We start from the raw sequence: 19,186 nt of genomic DNA, 5'->3' as shown, positions 1-19,186 counted from the left end.
AGATTATAGTTGAAAAATTCCCTAATATGGGAAACGAAATAGTTAATCAAGTCCAGGAAGCACAGAGAGTCCCATACAAGATAAATCCAAGGAGAAACATGCCAAGACACATATTAATCAAACTATCAAAAAACAAATACAGGGCTTCCCTGGTGGCACAATGGTTGGGAGTCCGCCTGCCGATGCAGGGAACACAGGTTCGGGCCCCGGTCCGGGAAGATCCCACATGCCGCGGAGCGGCTGGGCCCGTGAGCCATGGCCACTGAGCCTGCGCATCCGGAGCCTGCACTCCGTAACGGGAGAGGCCACAACAGTGAGAGGCCCACATATGGCAAACAAACAAACAAACAAACAAACAAAAAAAACAAATACAAAGAAAACATATTAAAAGCAGCAAGGGAAAAACAACAAATAACACAGGAGGGAATCCCCATCAGGTTAACAGCTGATCTTTCAGCAGAAACTCTGCAAGCCAGAAGGGAGTGGCAGAACATATTTAAAGTGATGAAGGAGAAAAACCTACAAACAAGATTACCCAGCAAGGATCTCATTCAAATTTGATGGAGAAATTAAAACCTTTACAGACAAGCAAAAGCTGAGAGAGTTCAGCACCACCAAACCAGCTTTACAACAAATGCTAAAGGAACTTCTCTAGGCAAGAAACACAAGAGAAGGAAAAGACCTACAATAACAAACCCAAAACAATTAAGAAAATGGGAATAGGAACATACATATCAATAATTACCTTAAATGTAAATGGATTAAATGCTCCAACCAAAAGATACAGATGGGCTGAATGGATACAAAAGCAAGACCCATATATATGCTGTCTACAAGAGACTCACTTCAGACCTAGGAACACATACAGACTGAAAGTGAGGGGATGGAAAAAGATATTCCATGCAAATGGAAACCAAAAGAAAGCTGGAGTAGCAATTCTCATATGAGACAAAATAGACTTTAAAATAAAGACTATTACAAGAGACAAAGAGGGACTACATAATGATCAAGGGATTGATCCAAGAAGAAGATATAACAATTATAAATATTTGTGCTCCCAACATAGGAGCACCTCAATACATAAGGCAAATACTAACAACCATAAAAGGGGAAATCGACAGTAACACAATCATAGTAGGGGACTTTAACACCCCACTTTCACCAATGGACAGATCATCCAAAATGCAAATAAATAAGGAAACACAAGCTTTAAATGATACACTAAACAAGACGGACTTAATTGATATTTATAGGACATGCCATCCAAAACCAACAGAATACACATTTTTCTCAAGCGCTCATGGAACGTTCTCCAGGATAGGTCATATCTTGGGTCACAAATCAAACCTTGGTAAATTTAAGAAAATTGAAATCATATCAAGTATCTTTTCCGACCACAATGCTATGAGGCTAGATATCAATTACAGGAAAAGATCTGTAAAAAATACAAATACATGGAGGCTAAACAATACACTACTTAATAACGAAGTGATCACTGAAGAAATCAAAGAGGAAATCAAAAAATACCTAGAAATGAATGACAATGGAGACACGACGACCCATAACCTATGGGACGCAGCAAAAGCATTTCGAATAGGGAAGTTTATAGCAATACAATCCTACATTAAGAAACAGGAACCATCTCAAATAAACAACCTAACCTGGCACCTGAAGCAATTAGAGAAAGAAGAACAAAAAACCCCCAAAGTTAGCAGAAGGAAAAAATCATAAAGATCAGATCAGAAATAAATGAAAAAGAAATGAAGGAAATGGTAGGAAGGATCAATAAAACTAAAAGCTGGTTCTTTGAGAAACAAAGAGCAAACCATAATTCAAGAAGAGTCATGTGGGCTTCCCTGGTGGCGCAGTTGTTGGGAGTTCGCCTGCCGATTCAGGGGACACGGGTTCATGCCCCGGTCCGGGAAGATCCCACATGCCGCGGAGTGGCTGGGCCCATGAGCCACTGAGCCTGTGCATCTGGAGCCTGTGCTCTGCAATGGGAGAGGCCACAGCAGTGAGAGGCCCATGTACCGCAAAAAAAAAAAAAAAAAGAGTCATGTACCACAATGTTCATTGCAGATCTATTTACAATAGCCAGGGCATGGAAGCAACCTAAGTGTCCATCAACAGATGAATGGATAAAGAAGATGTGGCACATATGTACAATAGAATATTACTCAGCCATAAAAGGAAACGAAATTGAGTTATTTGTAGTGAGGTGGATGGACCTAGAGTCTGTCATACAGAGTGAAGTAAGTCAGAAAGAGAAAAACAAATACCGTATGCTAACACATATATATGGAATCTAAAAAAAAAAAAAAAGGTCATGAAGAACCTAGGGGTAAGACAGGAATAAAGACACAGACCTACTAGAGAATGGACTTGAGGATATGGGGAGGGGGAAGGGTAAGCTGGGACAAAGTGAGAGAGTGACATGGACATATATACACTACCAAACGTAAAATAGATAGCTAGTGGGAAGCAGCCACATAGCACAGGGAGATCAGCTCAGTACTTTGTGACCACCTAGAGGGATGGGATAGGGAGGGTGGGAGGGAGGGAGACGCAAGAGGGAAGAGATATGGGAACATATGTATATGTATAACTGATTCACTTTGTTATAAAGCAGAAACTAACACCCATTGTAAAACAATTATACTCCAATAAAGATGTTAAGAAAAAAAGCACTGTAAGATAAAAGTAAATTAAGAATAGATCAGACCTAAAACCAGAATTTCTATTGTTTAGCTATAAGCTAAGTCAAAATCCAAAGTTGCCCTAATGCAGATATCAATATTAGACTGAGGTAGTGACTCAGACCTAGATCTGTTACTTCCGTTGAACAATGTGCAGTAAGATGAAAATAAATAAACAAACAAGCAAATAAATAAATAATGTAAGGATCGAAAAAGAGGGAAAAATAACTTATTAGCAGCAGGTGATATGATTGTGAATAAAGAAAATATAAAGGAGTCTATATGTTAATGATTCTAATGAATGAGTTCATCAATTTAGTGAAGATCAATATAAAATGTTTTATAATTAATAAAAAAGTTTAGCCATACAGTTAAGATCAGTTATAGTTTGATGTGCTAACAACAAAGTTAAAAAAGATACTGTTTATAATAGGAAAAATAACATTGTTCTTGTTAAACTTAACAGCATGTAAAACATTGACCAGCTTAAACTGGTTTTGCATTCTTAAATAGGATGTTGATTACTCAAATCTTGAGTTATTTTACAGACAGCCCTGGGCATGTGCAAGACAGGAACCCATGTGTCCAGTATAACCCCAGAGCCGAGAATCTTCAGTCTGTGGAACTCAAAGAATAGACGTGTTGAGGCTTTTATGAAATGAGACGTTCTTCAACAAGGAAAATCTGGCTCCCAGCAACAGTGGGAGCTTATATGGACTAATTGAAGACTAGCCAATCAGCTTCCAAGTTTGAAATTTCCCTAATCCCCTAAACTTCACCCCGAGCCCTGGATGGAGAAGACAGATGCGAGCGCCTTGCTTCCTGTTTCCTTGCCAGTTGATCTCGCAGTAGAACTTTTATTTTCTCAAAAGCCAGTGCCTTGGTATTGGCTTCTGTGCACATTGGGCAAGGAGCCCTTGCTCGGTAGCAGTGTTGGTCACCACAAAGGGATGTAAATCTCATGACTGCCTGCCAAAGGCACTGCAGCCCCTGGCAGAGTGCAGGCCCTCATCACCCACCCTGAGCGGTCACCCAGACCAAACTTGTCTAGAGGGTCGGCTGTCACGTTGCTGCTTCCCGCTGCTGCTCTCCAGGCTCCTTGGTGCTACTTCCACTTTTTTTTTTTTTTCTTTTTTTTTCCGGTACGCGGGCCTCTCACTGTTGTGGCCTCTCCCGTTGCGGAGCACAGGCTCCGGACACACAGGCTCAGCGGCCATGGCTCACGGGCCCAGCCGCTCCATGGCATGTGGGATCTTCCCGGACTGGGGCACGAACCCGTGTCCCCTGCATCGGCAGGCGGACTCACAACCACTGCGCCACCTGGGAAGCCCTGCTTTCACTTTTGAGAGAAGAAACCGCTCCTGGATCAGATGTCTTTTGGGTGAGTAACATTGTTAAAATGTGCCAGCACCTAAAGTTGTCTATTAACCTTCTCAGCATTGTGTGTTAGATTCTCCCCCAAGGGAGACAATATAAAAGGTTACAGCTGCCGAGGTACTCAAAGGATTGTGTCCTCAGACTCTGGATTTCTTTGTCCACGTTTGTCTATGTCTGTTTTGTTAGGATCGGTTAAGAGGGGTTGGCTCGTGGATGACTGTAGCAAAATATTAAACCTGGTATTAGTGAGAGTCCTCTGAATCAGGAGGTAAGATATTGCTGCCTGACTAGAAATCTTGCTTTACGCAGGGGTTGGTTTTTCACCCATGCCTAATAGGATTGCCTGGAGATATAGATACAGGTGTGTGTTCTTAATGGAACCTGCCCCAATTACCATGTTGTGTGAGAGGGTAAAGGAGAAATGAGGGACTGTAAATCAGGAAAACTCTCCACTGAAGAACATGTTCTGTGCCTGGGTTAGAGGAAGTTCCACCCAAGACGCCTCTTTGGTGTCATTTTGCTCTGGTCATCCTGAGAAAAAGCCCTTCCAAAATGGGGTATGTCAACGATATACTTGCTAATTTAACAGGAAGGGAAAAGAAGAAACATGTGATCATACCAGTCAGTCTAAGGAGTAAGCACAGTAAAAATAAATAGGAAATATAAGAAGTCAAATTAGTGAAATGGGAGCTAGGAGAAAAATCGTCTATTTCCAAATTGGTGGTCAGCATGGAATAACAAGCACACCTGTGTCTTTAGAGTGAGTTAATGAAAGGCAGAGACTAAAGAAACAAAACAGGTGGGACAATGTTATTAGACAAATAGGGATTTAAGAAAGGTTGAGATTGTTAAGGCAGTAACAGGACAAAGAGGAATTGTGTATAATTACTTGCAGTTTAAATAAGAAATATGGTGGTCAGACTTGGCCTACGTTTAGCCAACTGTGAGATAAAGCAAAAAAATCTTCCAAAACACAGACAAAACTTGATAACAGCTATTTTCAACAATCTCACTAAGAATTCTCTTAAGTATTAAACACATCTGAGAGTGGCTGGAGAGGGTTGAAGTATTTTGAAGATGGAGATAATGTTTTCTAATGGAAATAATATCTAAGAATCAACTGGATATAGAACTCTTATCAATAAGTTTGTACCTGTCCTTTCTGATAATGTGGCTCTTTTAGCTATGTGCTTTTATTCTATAAATGGTAACGTATTATGTTCTTAATTCTATATGACTTCCTACTGTATATGGTATACTGGAGTTATGAAAAAGAAGAAAATGACTTTCTTTTGTAACACTGCCTAGCTCCAACATAGGCTAGAGTCGGGGAAAATGGCCTGAGAATGGGTCTTCGAATTACAACACGAACTTACAATTAAGACTTCTTTTGCAAAGGAGGAAAAATGGGAGGAAATCAGCTGTCTCCCTGTTTCTTGCAAGAGAAGAGGCCTTTATACAATTGGGCACATTTTGGTTTTTCCTCAGTGAGAGTTTTAACCCTCTTTTGTATGAGCCAAGCCAGCAGGCATTGAACTGCTTTTAAGTGTGTAAATATGTATGTAAAAAGGAAACTTTGCCAGGAGGAACAAACATTGGTGGTGCTAAATACCATGGGCTACATGGAGGCCTAAATGCATTCTACCTGGAAATTGCCCAGACGTCTAGATTAGCTCATCTGTGATCTCTGCTGGGGAGGTAAAATGTTTTGATCTTCTCCCATGAAGATTAAACTCCAGCATGCTCAGAAAGAAGTGAGGCCTTGATTATTTCAACCTGTATCCTCTGTCAAATTCAGCTCTGAGTCTCAGGCAGCCTCCCCACTTCACTTTCTTCAAGGGGATACAGTCACCTCTTCAACCCTCCTCCCTATTGGGTATGTTTTTCAGTGTGGCGAGCGAAACAGAGGCTGGACTTTCCTAGGCTCCTCTGCGGTAGGCAAGTCCACCTCAGCACATGGGGGAGAAATACTAGGATCCTCTGACTAAACTGGCTACAGTCTTGGAACTGCTTGGACGGATTCCTTGGCAGCTGGGAAGCATGCATGTAGCCTACGGTTCTGACAGCCATCTCCAGTGGAAAGCTTTCCAGTGTTCCCTAAGTGAATCCTCAAGTCCAAGGTAGTCATCTTGGAGACTTGGTCCTCAGTGGCTTCTCAGGGAATTCTTATAGCCAAGGTGTAGATAGTCACTGCTATATTGGCTTGCTTCTTTCCAGAAACCAAATTAGGAGATGGAATGGGTTCTTAAACCCTCGGGTTCTTGCTTTCTCTCTCATGCCTCTTGAGGCTGGTTGATTTCCCTCTGCTTTTTGAGGGGAGTGAGGGAAGGTCCTTTTCTAGAGATTTGCAACCCACAGACTGTTCTCAGCTCTTGCGTTTGAAACCTGGAATATTGACCGAGCTGTGACTTAGGAGTCTCATGTTCACACACGTGCTTTTTCTCTCCAAACCTCCATTCTCAGAGGGGCTGGCTAACCCCTCAGAACTAGCACTAAGGGGGAAAGCCTTTGAGGGGGGCAAGCCTCTAGTGTGCCAAGGTGCTTCCTATAAAGGAAGAAGTGTGCTTTGAGTCCCCAGATGTGCCTTCCTTCATCTCCCGTGAACTCAAGGGTTTTCCAGATGCAGCCAACATTGCTGCATCACACAGACCTCGAGTTTCTGGTAAAGCTGCTGGTTGACACCGGGCCCAATTCATGAAGGCTAGGAAAGGCCTTTCCAGGCTCTTGCTGTATGTCACCAATAAGCAAATTTTGAGAATTTGACCATCTCACGTGTTCAGAGGATATAGAGAACTCATATATACTGTTGGTAGAAATATATGGTAAAACCACTTTGAAAAGCAGTGTGTTAATATCATGTAATAATGAACATGCGTATACTGACCCAGCAGTTACACTTCTAGATATATACTTTAGAGAAACTCTTGCACTTGTGTTCCAGGAATCATGTTATCTGAGTATTTATAGTAGCAAGCATTATTCATAACTATCAAAACCTATAAGTAGTTTAAATGTCCATTTACCATAGAATGGAGAAATACATTGAAATATTTACACATAGGTATTATTCACCAGTTAAACAAATGAACTGTAATATTCAATAACCCAAATTTAACTTATAATAAACTTGTGTGATGCAAGCAAGTTACAGAAATAATACCATACAATGTTTATTTCTTACATAAAGCTAAAATATAAAAGTGAATGATACACTGTTAGGGATACATATGGTAAAATTAGGTATTATAATACATCTACTTTGTATCAAATATAGCACAATTTTAAATGATATGATTAAGAATAACAAATAAATCCTGCCTTACAGAAAGATTTAGCTGAATTCCTGTTCTGATCCACGTGTCTTATCAATTAGACCATATTGTATCCATAACTTTTCTCAAGCCCGTTTCTAAAAACCTTTGTTTATATCCATCCATGTATGCTTACTGTCTTCAACATATAAGATAGTAGAGGAATATGAATTGACTATGCTCCAGTGAAGCTGAGAAACTTTAACAGCATCAAAGTAGGCCATTTGCCACAAAAATGCCATGATCAGACAAAAACAGCCTTTATTAAAATACCTATTTTTAGATGACATTCTGGTAGAAACCATCCAAAATCATATAGATACTGTTTAGGAGAACAAAAATCAGCCTCATTTCTGGTTGTAATACCAGTTACTTTATTATAAAACATCCTATGCTAAACTGTAGAAAGTTCTTAATAACTGTAGATTGAAGGATTGGATTATAGCATGATTTTTTTTCTCTTTACTTTTCTGTTTCTGTCATTTTTTCCCTATTGTGAATATGTACCTTGTTATGTTAAATTTATATTCTTTCCTCTCATTTGTTTTCGGAGGTTTTTTTTATCGAGGGTAGAGGCAGAAATGATTTACAAAATATAGTACTAAAGGAAATGCTACGTGACTGTAAAATCAAATCACTATGAGTTCAAATTAATATGAGATGTACGCCACTAAATCAGTAAAACATAAGAACTCTATGCTGCTTAAAATAATAATTATTATTATAATTAAAATAATGCAAAAGTCAACCTAAATGTTAAAAAACAAAGATTGAACACATTTTTCCCCAGAGTAGAGTCACTAAAGTTAGTAAACATCTGCTTTGGAATATTTAGGCCTCTTTGGACCAAAATGTCCCTTTACAAATAAAGCTGACTCAGTCATTCATCTGTCTAAGGCAGATAAATAGAGCACTGTACAGCTTATTGTGCAAGGTTCTTTTGAAAATTCAGTTCCATAAAGGCATAAAAAGACACACTGGTACATTTTGTTCAAGCATAGTGATACTTGGAAAAATAATGTGAAACTAAGTACGGCAAAAACAGGAAATAAAAAATTTTAAATTAATAAAGACACCATGTTAAAGGGATATTTTAAAAATAGATTTCTCCTGCAAATCCACTGATTATCCTAATTACAGAGAATGTCTAACTTCATCAGAAGCACAAATTATCTGTCACGTGAGCATTGGCTGAATGACTATGGAGGGCACAGGGTGAGGCAGGAAAAAAGTACCACCGTCCCTACATACCCTGGGTACTGAAAAAAAAGAAAAGAGATGGTTGTTAGAAAGATAGATTGACAAACAGAAAGATATTGTTTGTGAGAATAAATCAGTGTCACCTGCAGAGATTGTTTAAAACCCTAAATAGTAAAACCATTTCATGACTAAAATAGTTGAGTAGGCAAAAAAGCAGATTGCCAGTGGCCCAGCAATCTTTGATCCAGTGTCAATTGGAAGAACAATCCACAGCCAAAGAGCCCCTGGTGTGACTTGTAATTAGTTTTATGCCACCGATGAAATAAGCTAATTAAGAGAAGTTAAAAATGTAAATATAAATTTAAAACATAATAATCTGAAAATATAAGTTTAAAAACAGAAAGTTCAGCATGGTGAAATAGTGACAGGCCAGTATAAAAGCAAATGTAATGACCCCAGACAAGTATTTTGCTTAAATCTAGAAATCCTTTGTACCTTTCCAGAGTGATTATGGCGGACAGAGGGCAGTTTCTTTGAAGTATTGAGCTTTCTGTGGGGTCCGAACACTCCAAACAGCAGGCTGCATTTGGGATTCTCTTTAATGGTAATAACAGTGTTGCTTTTGTGCGGCAACATGTACTGAAAAAAACTTGTATTGATCCTTTGGATTTTCCAAGTTAATAGGTAAAATGTTTGTTTGAAGAAAAAGCAGACATCTTTTGTTATTTATGAACATGAGCCTGGCTTGCAGAACTTACAAAACAAAAGGGAGGAAAGGATTCTATTTTGACATAGACAACTTGAAGTCTTGTGGATAATGAACTAAGAAAAGCATTGTAAGTAAACAATCACTGTACTTTTGATTGAAACATTTTAGAAATCCAGTCTTCCAAGGAGCCGTGAAAACACTAAATTAAAAACAAAGATTCCGTGAATTGGTCATTTGCCATTTGAAGTGTACCCTGACCAAACCCTGGTCCAAACATATCCATTCTTATCCTGAATTGAGAGTGGACTGAAGCAACAAAGGATTCATTTAAATAATGACCATGACAAATATTTTCCTTAAGAAATAGAAGACGTCAATCTAAGAATTAATGTTATTTATTTATACTAGTCCTTAGAGCACAGATTAATAAATTGCTTGTCATCCTGTTCGTAGAAGACAATGTTTAAACATTCATATTCATAACCTGTGATTTGAATTGACACAATAGCATGAAAATACCAAGTCCTGAGGCTATTCACTAGAAATCAAGGTAAACCAGCAAAATCCCCTCCATAAACTAGCCAATGATATGTAATTTTCTCTTGGAAGTTGGAGAAGATTTTCTGCTTGGGGAGATGATGTATTTAAGGACATTTTGGCTTTGTTTCCTGTCATCCCGTATTGAGATGAACTTAGGGATTCAATGAGGAACAAGAGAAAATGAAACAACTTATTAGCCATTAGCTTGTTTGTTAAATGTGACTTCCTCATCAATACAATAAATATAATAATATTACCTACCTACCTCACAGGATTGTTGTGAGATTAAATGACTTAATATATGTAAAACGCTGCTGCTGGTAATGCCTAGATGATTCAGAGAGCTCAGTAGGATTTTTTATGAAGGGCATAGGTATCTATATAGCTATATATGTGTATGTATATATCTCCCATTTTGTTTTTGGCCTCGTACACCAGTAGAGATTGCTCCTTTCTTGTTTCTGTAATGACCTGATAAATTCATCTTTACCATAATTGCTTATGTATATCAGGTCAATAATAAGTTCCAGAAAACCATGACAGAAGACTATTATTGGTGTTGTTCAATTCATATGAAGAGGCTTAGCTCTCAGAAGAAATAGATTCTAAATGTCTCTATAGTCTTAAGTAGTTATGAACAAAAATACTTCCTAAATGTTATGTAATTTTTATAGGAATCTTTATTTTTTTCAATCAAACTAAAAAGAAAAGATGAAATTATTAATTATTAATTATTATGAGAGACCAGGATTTACAGGTAGTTCATCAGTCATAAATGAGAAAGGAAATATACCCAGTGTGAAAGAAATATTAATAGAAATTGGAAGTAAGCATTTAGATTTAGTAAAAAGATTCTTAATATGTAAATCACACACAAATAAAGCATTAGACTTTTTATATTTAGTTTTGGCTATTAGTCCAAAAGATAAGTCCATCTTGATACAAATCTCCTCAAGAAAATTACTGTTTTCAAATTAAAAAAATATTGTGGTTCATTTTATTTTAGTGTAAATACCTTTATATAGGCCATCCTTTTTCAAAAGTCTACATAATATATAAACTGGGATAGAAGTATTAGTTTTATAAAAGAGTCATGTAAATATTTGAAACAAATCTTGAGAGGCAATCATGAAAAGCTCAGATTACGGGGAATTTCTGATACTTTAATTTTCTGGTTAATTTAGGTTTTAAGATGAAACCCCTTTTATATACCAACTTTTGCAATGAAAATCTTTTGTCAGGCATCACTGATTTGCCTTCCATGGTGGGCACAGTGTAGTATGTAATTGAGTTTTTAATGATATATGCTGTATAGTACCTCAGAGTCACAAATCATTGTGTACATACAATAATAATACTAATAATAATTTCTCAGTGTAAAATTTTAGGAGAATGAGCTGAGTGTGTCCCCCTCTCAGGATGTGCATGGAGTTTGCTTTTTGGATCCAACCTATTTTCAAAGTTTTAAAGCCAATGACAGTACATTTTTAAGAGGTACACTGAATTAGATATAAACAGACATATGTTATACCTAAGAAACAATTCTTAAAATTACCTTAATTAAACTTTTTTCACAAATTTGTTTTATTTTACCTAATTTTATTTTTTTGTTTCTTTTCCCCATCCTGTTACTTCAACGTATTCAGGGACATTGTAAATTCTATTCCAGTAGGTGTCAGACTTTCCCAGTGTGCAGACCACAGAGCCTCAGGAAAGGCAGGCTAATAGGTTCTGTGATGCTTAATTCTATACTTAAACCAGTTGTTCCTGTAAACTGACTGTTTTAACATTTCCTGAAATAACACATTTTTAAATTAATATTTTGGTATTTAAAGAAACAGAAGGTGTACAAACATTTCTTGTTTAATCACCTAGACTGTATAAGCACTCCTTAAATTCTGGCATGTATCATACAATATGTATGTGTATATTCAGCAGCAATTTAGTGAGTAGAAATATCAAAGAAATAAAAAAGGAAACGATTAATGAGAAAAAACTGAGATACAGAATATACTTTAGTATTTTCACTGGCAGTAATGTAGTAGATACATTTATTTCTCAAGGACATAAAAAATACTCTTTAATATAATGGTGTGTTTCTTTTTAGAATTTAACAGCATGTGAGAATAATCCCCTTGGATGCTACTAGGCCACTGATAAGAACTTTGCCAACTACACATGATAAAGCCTGAATGTTTGTGTCCCCCCAAAATTCATTTGTTGACATCCAAATTCCCATTATGATAATATTGAGAGATGGGGATTTTGGGAGGTGGCTAGGTATAAGGGATTAGTGCCCTTATAAAAGTGGCCCTAGAGAGATCCCTCATGCCTTCCACAATGTGGGAGTACAATGAGAAGACGGGAATCTGAAAAAGGCCATGCTGGCAACCCGTTCCTGGGTTTCCAGCTTCCAGAACTGTGAGAAATAAATTTCTGTTGTTTATAAGGAACTCAGTCGCTCATTTTGTTATAACAGCCTGAATGGACTAAGATGGCATCTGAATTTAATTGACCAGATTTTTCATATTTAAAACCTCATAATTTACAGAATTAAGCAGAAAAATGCATATTACAAAAGGCAGCAGAGTTAATTTAATGGTTAGTTTTTGTAATTTTAAACCATTAAATTTTAAATTTTCTATTACAAGTGGTTTAATAAAAGACTTGTAGAATTTATGTTAGACATATTAGAAATCAGAATTCATTTAACTTGAGCCACCTATTTGTACATAAAGCAAGTTATATAGCTTATAGAAAGAATAAACAAGTGAAATTCTAAAATAAATTAAGTCAATAAACTCAGCAAATATAGTATTCATCTTGTTTCATATTCAACTTTTCCCTTCTGGCCCTTTCATTAACATTTTACCATATTTATGGCCATTCTATATGCAAAATCAAATACAATGACAAACAAGTAAGTGGGAAACTCTCTGGAAGAGCTCTGATTTCTGCCCTCTCTCCCTCCTCCCTTTCGTTAAAAAAAGAAAGACAGACAGAAAGAAAAACTCCTCAATTGAGCATCCATATTTCTATAGTTCTCATATTTCCCAAACTTATATCTCTAGTCTTTATCTCCACTGTGAACTCCAAATCTATCCAATAATCAGTCATTCCACAGAGTTTTGTGGAGCTCTCTCTATGTGCAGGGGACTATTGTTGGCAGTGAATAGAATAATAATAAGTAAGAAGGTCAAGGGTCCTATTTTCACAGAATGTATTTTGTGGAAAAATATAAAATACACAACTGTCTGCATAAATAGACCCAATAATTTCAAATAAATGCTCTGAAGAAAAAATAAGGGTGATAAGATAAGGATGGCAACTTTCCATTGGGTGGTCGGAGAAGGTCTACTTGAGGGAGGGACATTAAAGCTCAAATTGCATAAGAAAAGGAGTCATTTGTCTAAATGCTGAGGGAAGAGCATTCTCTCAAGAGCAAACAGGAGTTTGCTTTAGATATGTATTAACTTGACATGGTCAGTAACCAGGAAGAAGGCCAGTGTGGCTGGAGGAGATTGAGTGGAGTGAACTTGGAGCATGGTAGAAAATGAGATCATAAAGATAGGCAATGGTCATGTCAAGCAGGACCCTGTGTGCATGGTAAGGATTTAGGATTTTACTCTAAATGTATTGGAAAGCTACTAAGTGATTTTGAGCATGTGAGCAAAATACTAAATTTCACAGGTTTTAAAACATCTCTGAAATCAGGAATATATTTTGAAATCAATGATATATTTTAGTCACTACTAGTCAGACGGTAGTTTTTGTCATTGCCTTAGAAATGTCTTAACCAGTTTCATTTATATCTTCATTTCAAGGAGGCAAAAATGATATAAAAACTCTGAGATAAACCTGAACACTTTAAATAACGTCATACTTTCTGATTAGTACATAAAATCACATCACAATAGATGAAGTCTTACATCCAATGAAATGCATTAACCTGAATTAAAGTTTAAATACCTTAAATGTATACAATGTTCTATGTCCAAAGTATTCAATAAAAAAAAGTTTGAAAGATCTCACACGTGTAGAGGCAAGAGTGGAAACGTGGACAAGTTAGGAGACTAAGTAGTAGATAATGGTGGCTGAGAATAACATGGTGTGGTGAAGGTGGAGAGAAGCTGGCAGATTTGGGGGATGTTGGAGGGAACACCAAGAAGACTTCTTGATTGATTATATAAAGGACAGGAGAGAAAAAGTGTAAAGTGTATACCCAAGGTTTCTAGTTATGGAACTAGCCGTTCACTGAGATGAAGATTCAAGTACGTGTGTGCAGGGGTTGGGATTGTGAGAGAAGTTAGGTAGGCAGTTAATGCCTATCAATATCTCACTTCACCTACTATCCTCTCAGAGAAAGCTCATAACCTCCAGGGTAGACCACTCATTCTGTTATGTACTCTCATAAACTTCGTTCAGAATGTTTGTTCATCACCATTTTGATTCAGCATCAGCATTTGTGATGTACTGTTTTTCCTCCCCATGCCCTTTTCCCACTGGACTGCAGATTCCATGAGGACAGAACAGGTGGGAGTTTGTCTTCACTGTTTTACCCTCAGCACAAGCACAATGTTCGGGACATATTAGGTCCTCAGCAAATATTGGTTCAATACCTAAAAGCATTAATCCCAATTTCTTCTTTTTATCCTGCCTGTTTCAAAGTGCTTGGTCACTGACCAACACCCACTGTTCCAGACAGGAAACCACAGCTCTGGTGTAGCCAGGAGTTCCTGTGGTGGTAAGATGAGGGAAAGTACAAGATGAGACAAAAATATGCCAGAAAAATTCTATTGACAGAAGTATTCCTTTTACATAGAACCACTATAAAATTCCAAAAATAGTAAGAAAAAAACCCAAAACCTAAGATGAGTTTATCCCAAGTCAACAAGGTTTTATTATACAGAAATATTTCTTTGGGAAGGATTCATCTATACATTCACATATAGATCCATAAACTTTACATTCAGCTTGTTAAATACTGTATACTTACTGTAAACCAAACACTTTACTGGCACTGGAAATCTGTCCCTAAACGCAAGGAGATCACAAGTTCACTGTAATTATAACATACCATTGTAAGTGCGGTGATAGAAGAATTCGAAGAGAGGTATGTGAACAGTTAGAAGGGCCACATAACTGAGCCTGAGAAAGCTTCCTGGATGTATTATTATCAGGTGTAAAAGAAGTAGGTGATGGGAAAATAAGACCATGCTAGCCAGAGGGACAAACAGGGAACAAAGATAGGTTTAACAAACAGCATATTGTGGACTAGAAAACTACAAATTTTCATGGCCAGAAAGTCACAGAAGATGAGGCTAGGGAAGTAGGCAGGAGCCAGATCAAGGATGGCGTTGTATGACTGACTAGGAATGAAATCTGGAATTTATTCTGGAGGCAAAGAATAGCCTCTGAAGCCTAAGAAGTGGGGAAAGAAACTGGCCACTTGTATTTTCCCAGTTGGGATAATAGACTGTATTTGCTGAAGGAGTATAATGTACGGATTGAGAGCTACGTCTCTGAAGCCAGCCAGCCTGGGTTTGAATTTTTGTCCTGGGATTTACTAGCTAAGTGACCCTAGTTAATTTTCTTAACCTCTCTATAATGAAATAGTAACAGAATCTTCTTCATGGAATTATGGTTATGATTAAAGGATTGAAAATATGCGAGTGTGTGTGTGTGTGTATATATATATATATATATATATATACACATACACACACACACTCAGAATAGTACAGTACTAGGAAAAATGCCGTAAAGTGTTTGCTATTATTATTATTTGCTAATCAAACAAAAATATGAAAGACCTCTTTTGACCTTACCAAGGTTTCTTTGCATCAGCACTGTGGCCATAATAGATGGACCTAAGTTTTCTCTAATACCGTTATCAATTGCATGGCTAATGAGTAAGAAGTCTGGGACTTAATGAAGTATTACTTAATGAATGAATACTTAATGAAAAGTATTACTGGGACTTCCCTGGTGGTGCAGTGGTTAGGAATCTGCCTGCCAATGCAGGGGACACGGGTTCGAGCCCTGGTCCGGGAAGATCCCACATGCCGCGGAGCAACTAAGCGCGTGCACCACAACTACTGAGCCTGCGCTCTAGAGCCCACGAGCCACAACTACTGAGCCCACATGCCACAGCTACTGAAGCCCGTGTGCTCTAGAGCCCGTGCTCCGCAACAAGAGAAGCCACTGCAATGAGAAGCCCGCGCACCACAACAAAGAGCAGCCCCTGCTCGCAGCAACTAGAGGAAGCCCGTGCACAGCAACAAAGACCCAATGCAGCCAAAAATAAATAAATTTATAAAAGAAAAGTATTACCAAAGAGAACCTTAGCTCTCTAGGACCTCAGGATGTAGAATCTCTAAGTACAGTTAGTTCTTTTCTCTAGAAATAATTTAAGGTTTTTTTCATTGGAAAATGCATGGGATGGAGTTCTGCTCAGCAAGTTACACCTTTAATATCTTGTTTCCTCCTAACATATAATGAATTTTTAAAAATCTGAGATATGTTGGTGCTTTCTTTTTATATAACACATTCCTTGGGAGCAGGAATTATTTTTATTTGAAAAATTCTATGTTTCCCCCGAGACCAGCAATGTATAAACAGTCATCAAATAAGTAAGGGTTCATAAGCTTTGACAGTGAGGTTTTTGGATAAAACAAATAGCATTTATTTAAAAACTAGTATTCATCAAATTATCAATTACTAGTTCTAATTATGAAACAACCATATGCCACTTTCTATATGCTATGTAAAATTTAATTGGTATTTTACTTTCAACTGTTCCCTTCTTTTGGTTATATTTACTAGTCTATTGGAAAATCCCTTTATAATAACATCTCTAAAAGGTTCAAATCATTTCCTATGAATAACTAAGATTTCTATATAATTGGTTTAAAAAATTAAATCATAGTCTAACAAAATATGATTAAGAGAAATGATCTTATACATGACTCAGAAAAGACTCTCAATAAATTATACTTTTTGCTTAATAGACCACATTCTGTTGTTCCTAAACATGAGAAAGTTTAATTTATATCTGTTAAAATGTCTGTTTTAGGCAGTCTATCTATCCTAAGTTGAACATTTTGTAATCTGTAGCATTTGTTTTTACAGTAAATTGGCATGTTCCAAATTCCACCATGTTAATAAGTTTTTATAAAATCAACTTTAGTTTCATGTTTTAAAAAATTCCATAACCTTTGAAATACAGTGAAAAATGGATTTGAATAATAAAGAATACATAAATACAAATCTATTGGCTTATATGCTTCCCAGTGTCTCATGTTTATATCAACAACAGTGTTAACACAATGCCTTTCATAGCAGGTGTCAGTTGCTATTATTAACTCGAATTATTTTTTATAGTCAGATGTTTAACTTTGAACATTAAATGAATAGAACATTGATGTGCATTTTCCAGGGTTTTGTTTTTGTTTTTTGGTCCTTTTGAAAGACTTCTTTAATGATACTCTTTTAAGCTTTGTTTTATTATTTTGCTTCAACAATTCAAATTGAATTTTCTCTAATTTTAAATCAAAATCAATTTGAAAAATTGGCCTTTCTAGTCAACACATTCATAATGATGGCATAATTCAGTATAATGGTACTAGTAAAATATGACTTGTTGAGTACCTATTCTGTGAGAAGCGTGTGTCTAAGCACATCTCATTAATTTGAATCTTGCACGACAGCCCTGCAAAGTTGGTATTTTTATCTGTACTCGTTATACCATATCTGTATTTTACAAACGAAGAAACTGAGATTCAGGGACATCAATTGACTTGCTCAAGTCAAGGATCTAGACAGTACTGGAGCCAGGATTCCAACCTAGCTCTGCTTAGTTTGAGCTTGATAACCATATACTTTCCACAGCACAGGCTGTTTCAGTTTTTAAATCTGTTCACACCTTAACAGTAATGACATTTTTTCTTTCATGGTGTGCGTGTAGTTCTGAGCACAACCAATATACCCTTGATCTGAATTAACTAACAGTCACTGTGAGGTTACATTGTTTGTTACCGACTATCCCCAGTTAAAGCACCTCTATTAGTAACTTCAGCCACTTCAATTAAAATAAATTGCTGCGTTTTGTTTGTTCATCTTTTCCCTTTTAGATAAGGTAACACTTAATTACCTCACCTAACTGAAATATGATCTGGTTTCATCTTGGACATGAAATCCTTTTCTGGAAGTGAGACAACTGTTAGCTTGCAATCTTATAAACCTTATAGTTAGAAAGAAAAAAAAAAGAATGTTTCTTACTTTCCTCTAGTTGTTTCAAAGCTTGATTTTTGGTAGCTGGTTCTTTGGCTTCCAGGGCTGTCCCCTCTGCTGAGGTACGTTTCCCGTGGGGATCGATTTCCCACGCCTCTATCCGAGTTTAGAGAAATGGCTTGTTCATTCGACTTTCTGGCAAAGCTCTGAAGAAATTTCAGGGTGGAGTTGGAAAGGACCACTGACTCTGCTTTAGGACTGAACCTGATGCTTGATTTGGTTGGGAGGGCAAGGGTTTGTAACTTCAGTACCACTTCTGTCCTCCCTGTGGGTGTGAGAGTTTGGTTTTTCACACGCTCGGGAGATGCACTTGTCTCTGAGGGAAGCAGTGTTGATTTCAGAAGACTCTCTTCGGAAGTGCTTACCTCGGGAGCTGTGGCCATCTCCACTGATGTGATCTGGGTGGTTGGCAGCACCTGAAGACTTTGTATTTTGCTTAGAGGAACCGGAGCAGAGGTCTGGGAGTTCTGGGAGTTCTCATCCTCAGGTGTAGTCCAAGTATGTGTAGTGTTGTTATGCCCAATCCCCCCACTCCATAAACTAGAAAGCAGGATGAATAGCCTTGCTCCTTTCATTTCAGTAGTTTGAAGCTAGAAAGCTCATGTGAAATTGGGAGGGGGATAAAGTCCTTCTAGCCTTTTCGATGGCTGCTTCCACACTGAATCTGCTAAGACAGAGCTTTGCCAATTTGAGATGTGTAGAGGAAACAGGTTTCTGTGTTTTGTAGTGGACTCAGGAAGTTTGATTTCCTGTTTCTGTAGGCTCTGGGTGATCTGTGACCTCTGGTAGGATGATCTATGGAAGCAGTGAAGGGTGTCTGATGAAGCTAAGGGTAAATGGAAAAACACAGGCAATTATTATCAGGAAAACCCATGAGAGAAACATGAAGTAACTTTCCTTTCCTAGGTTCACTCATATTTCATGTGTTGCTGATTTTGAAGAGAAATTTCACGTTGATAATGGAATTTTGTTTGGATGGGCTGAATCAAGGAGTTTAACATTTTTTTTTTCTACTATACAAGGAACCTGAGAAAAAGTTTTGTGATGCTTCCTTTCCACTG

The 19,186-nt window shown here is 37.4% G+C and overlaps 1 protein-coding gene across 1 annotated transcript in view; it reads right to left on the bottom strand.

Moving 5' to 3' along the window:
- The window catches only part of MMRN1 (multimerin 1), a 59,887-nt gene extending 41,187 nt beyond the window's left edge, over positions 1–18,700 (bottom strand). Inside the window, exon 1 of the mRNA XM_060094661.1 lies at positions 18,114–18,700. Within this exon, the coding sequence (XP_059950644.1) occupies positions 18,114–18,700 (587 nt within the window). The remainder of the gene's footprint in view (positions 1–18,113) is intronic.
- Between the last annotated feature and the right edge of the window lie 486 nt (positions 18,701–19,186).

This window comes from Mesoplodon densirostris, chromosome 1 (assembly GCF_025265405.1).
Source record: "Mesoplodon densirostris isolate mMesDen1 chromosome 1, mMesDen1 primary haplotype, whole genome shotgun sequence".
Taxonomy (NCBI): domain Eukaryota; kingdom Metazoa; phylum Chordata; class Mammalia; order Artiodactyla; family Ziphiidae; genus Mesoplodon; species Mesoplodon densirostris.
This window is presented reverse-complemented; position numbering and strand designations above follow the sequence as displayed.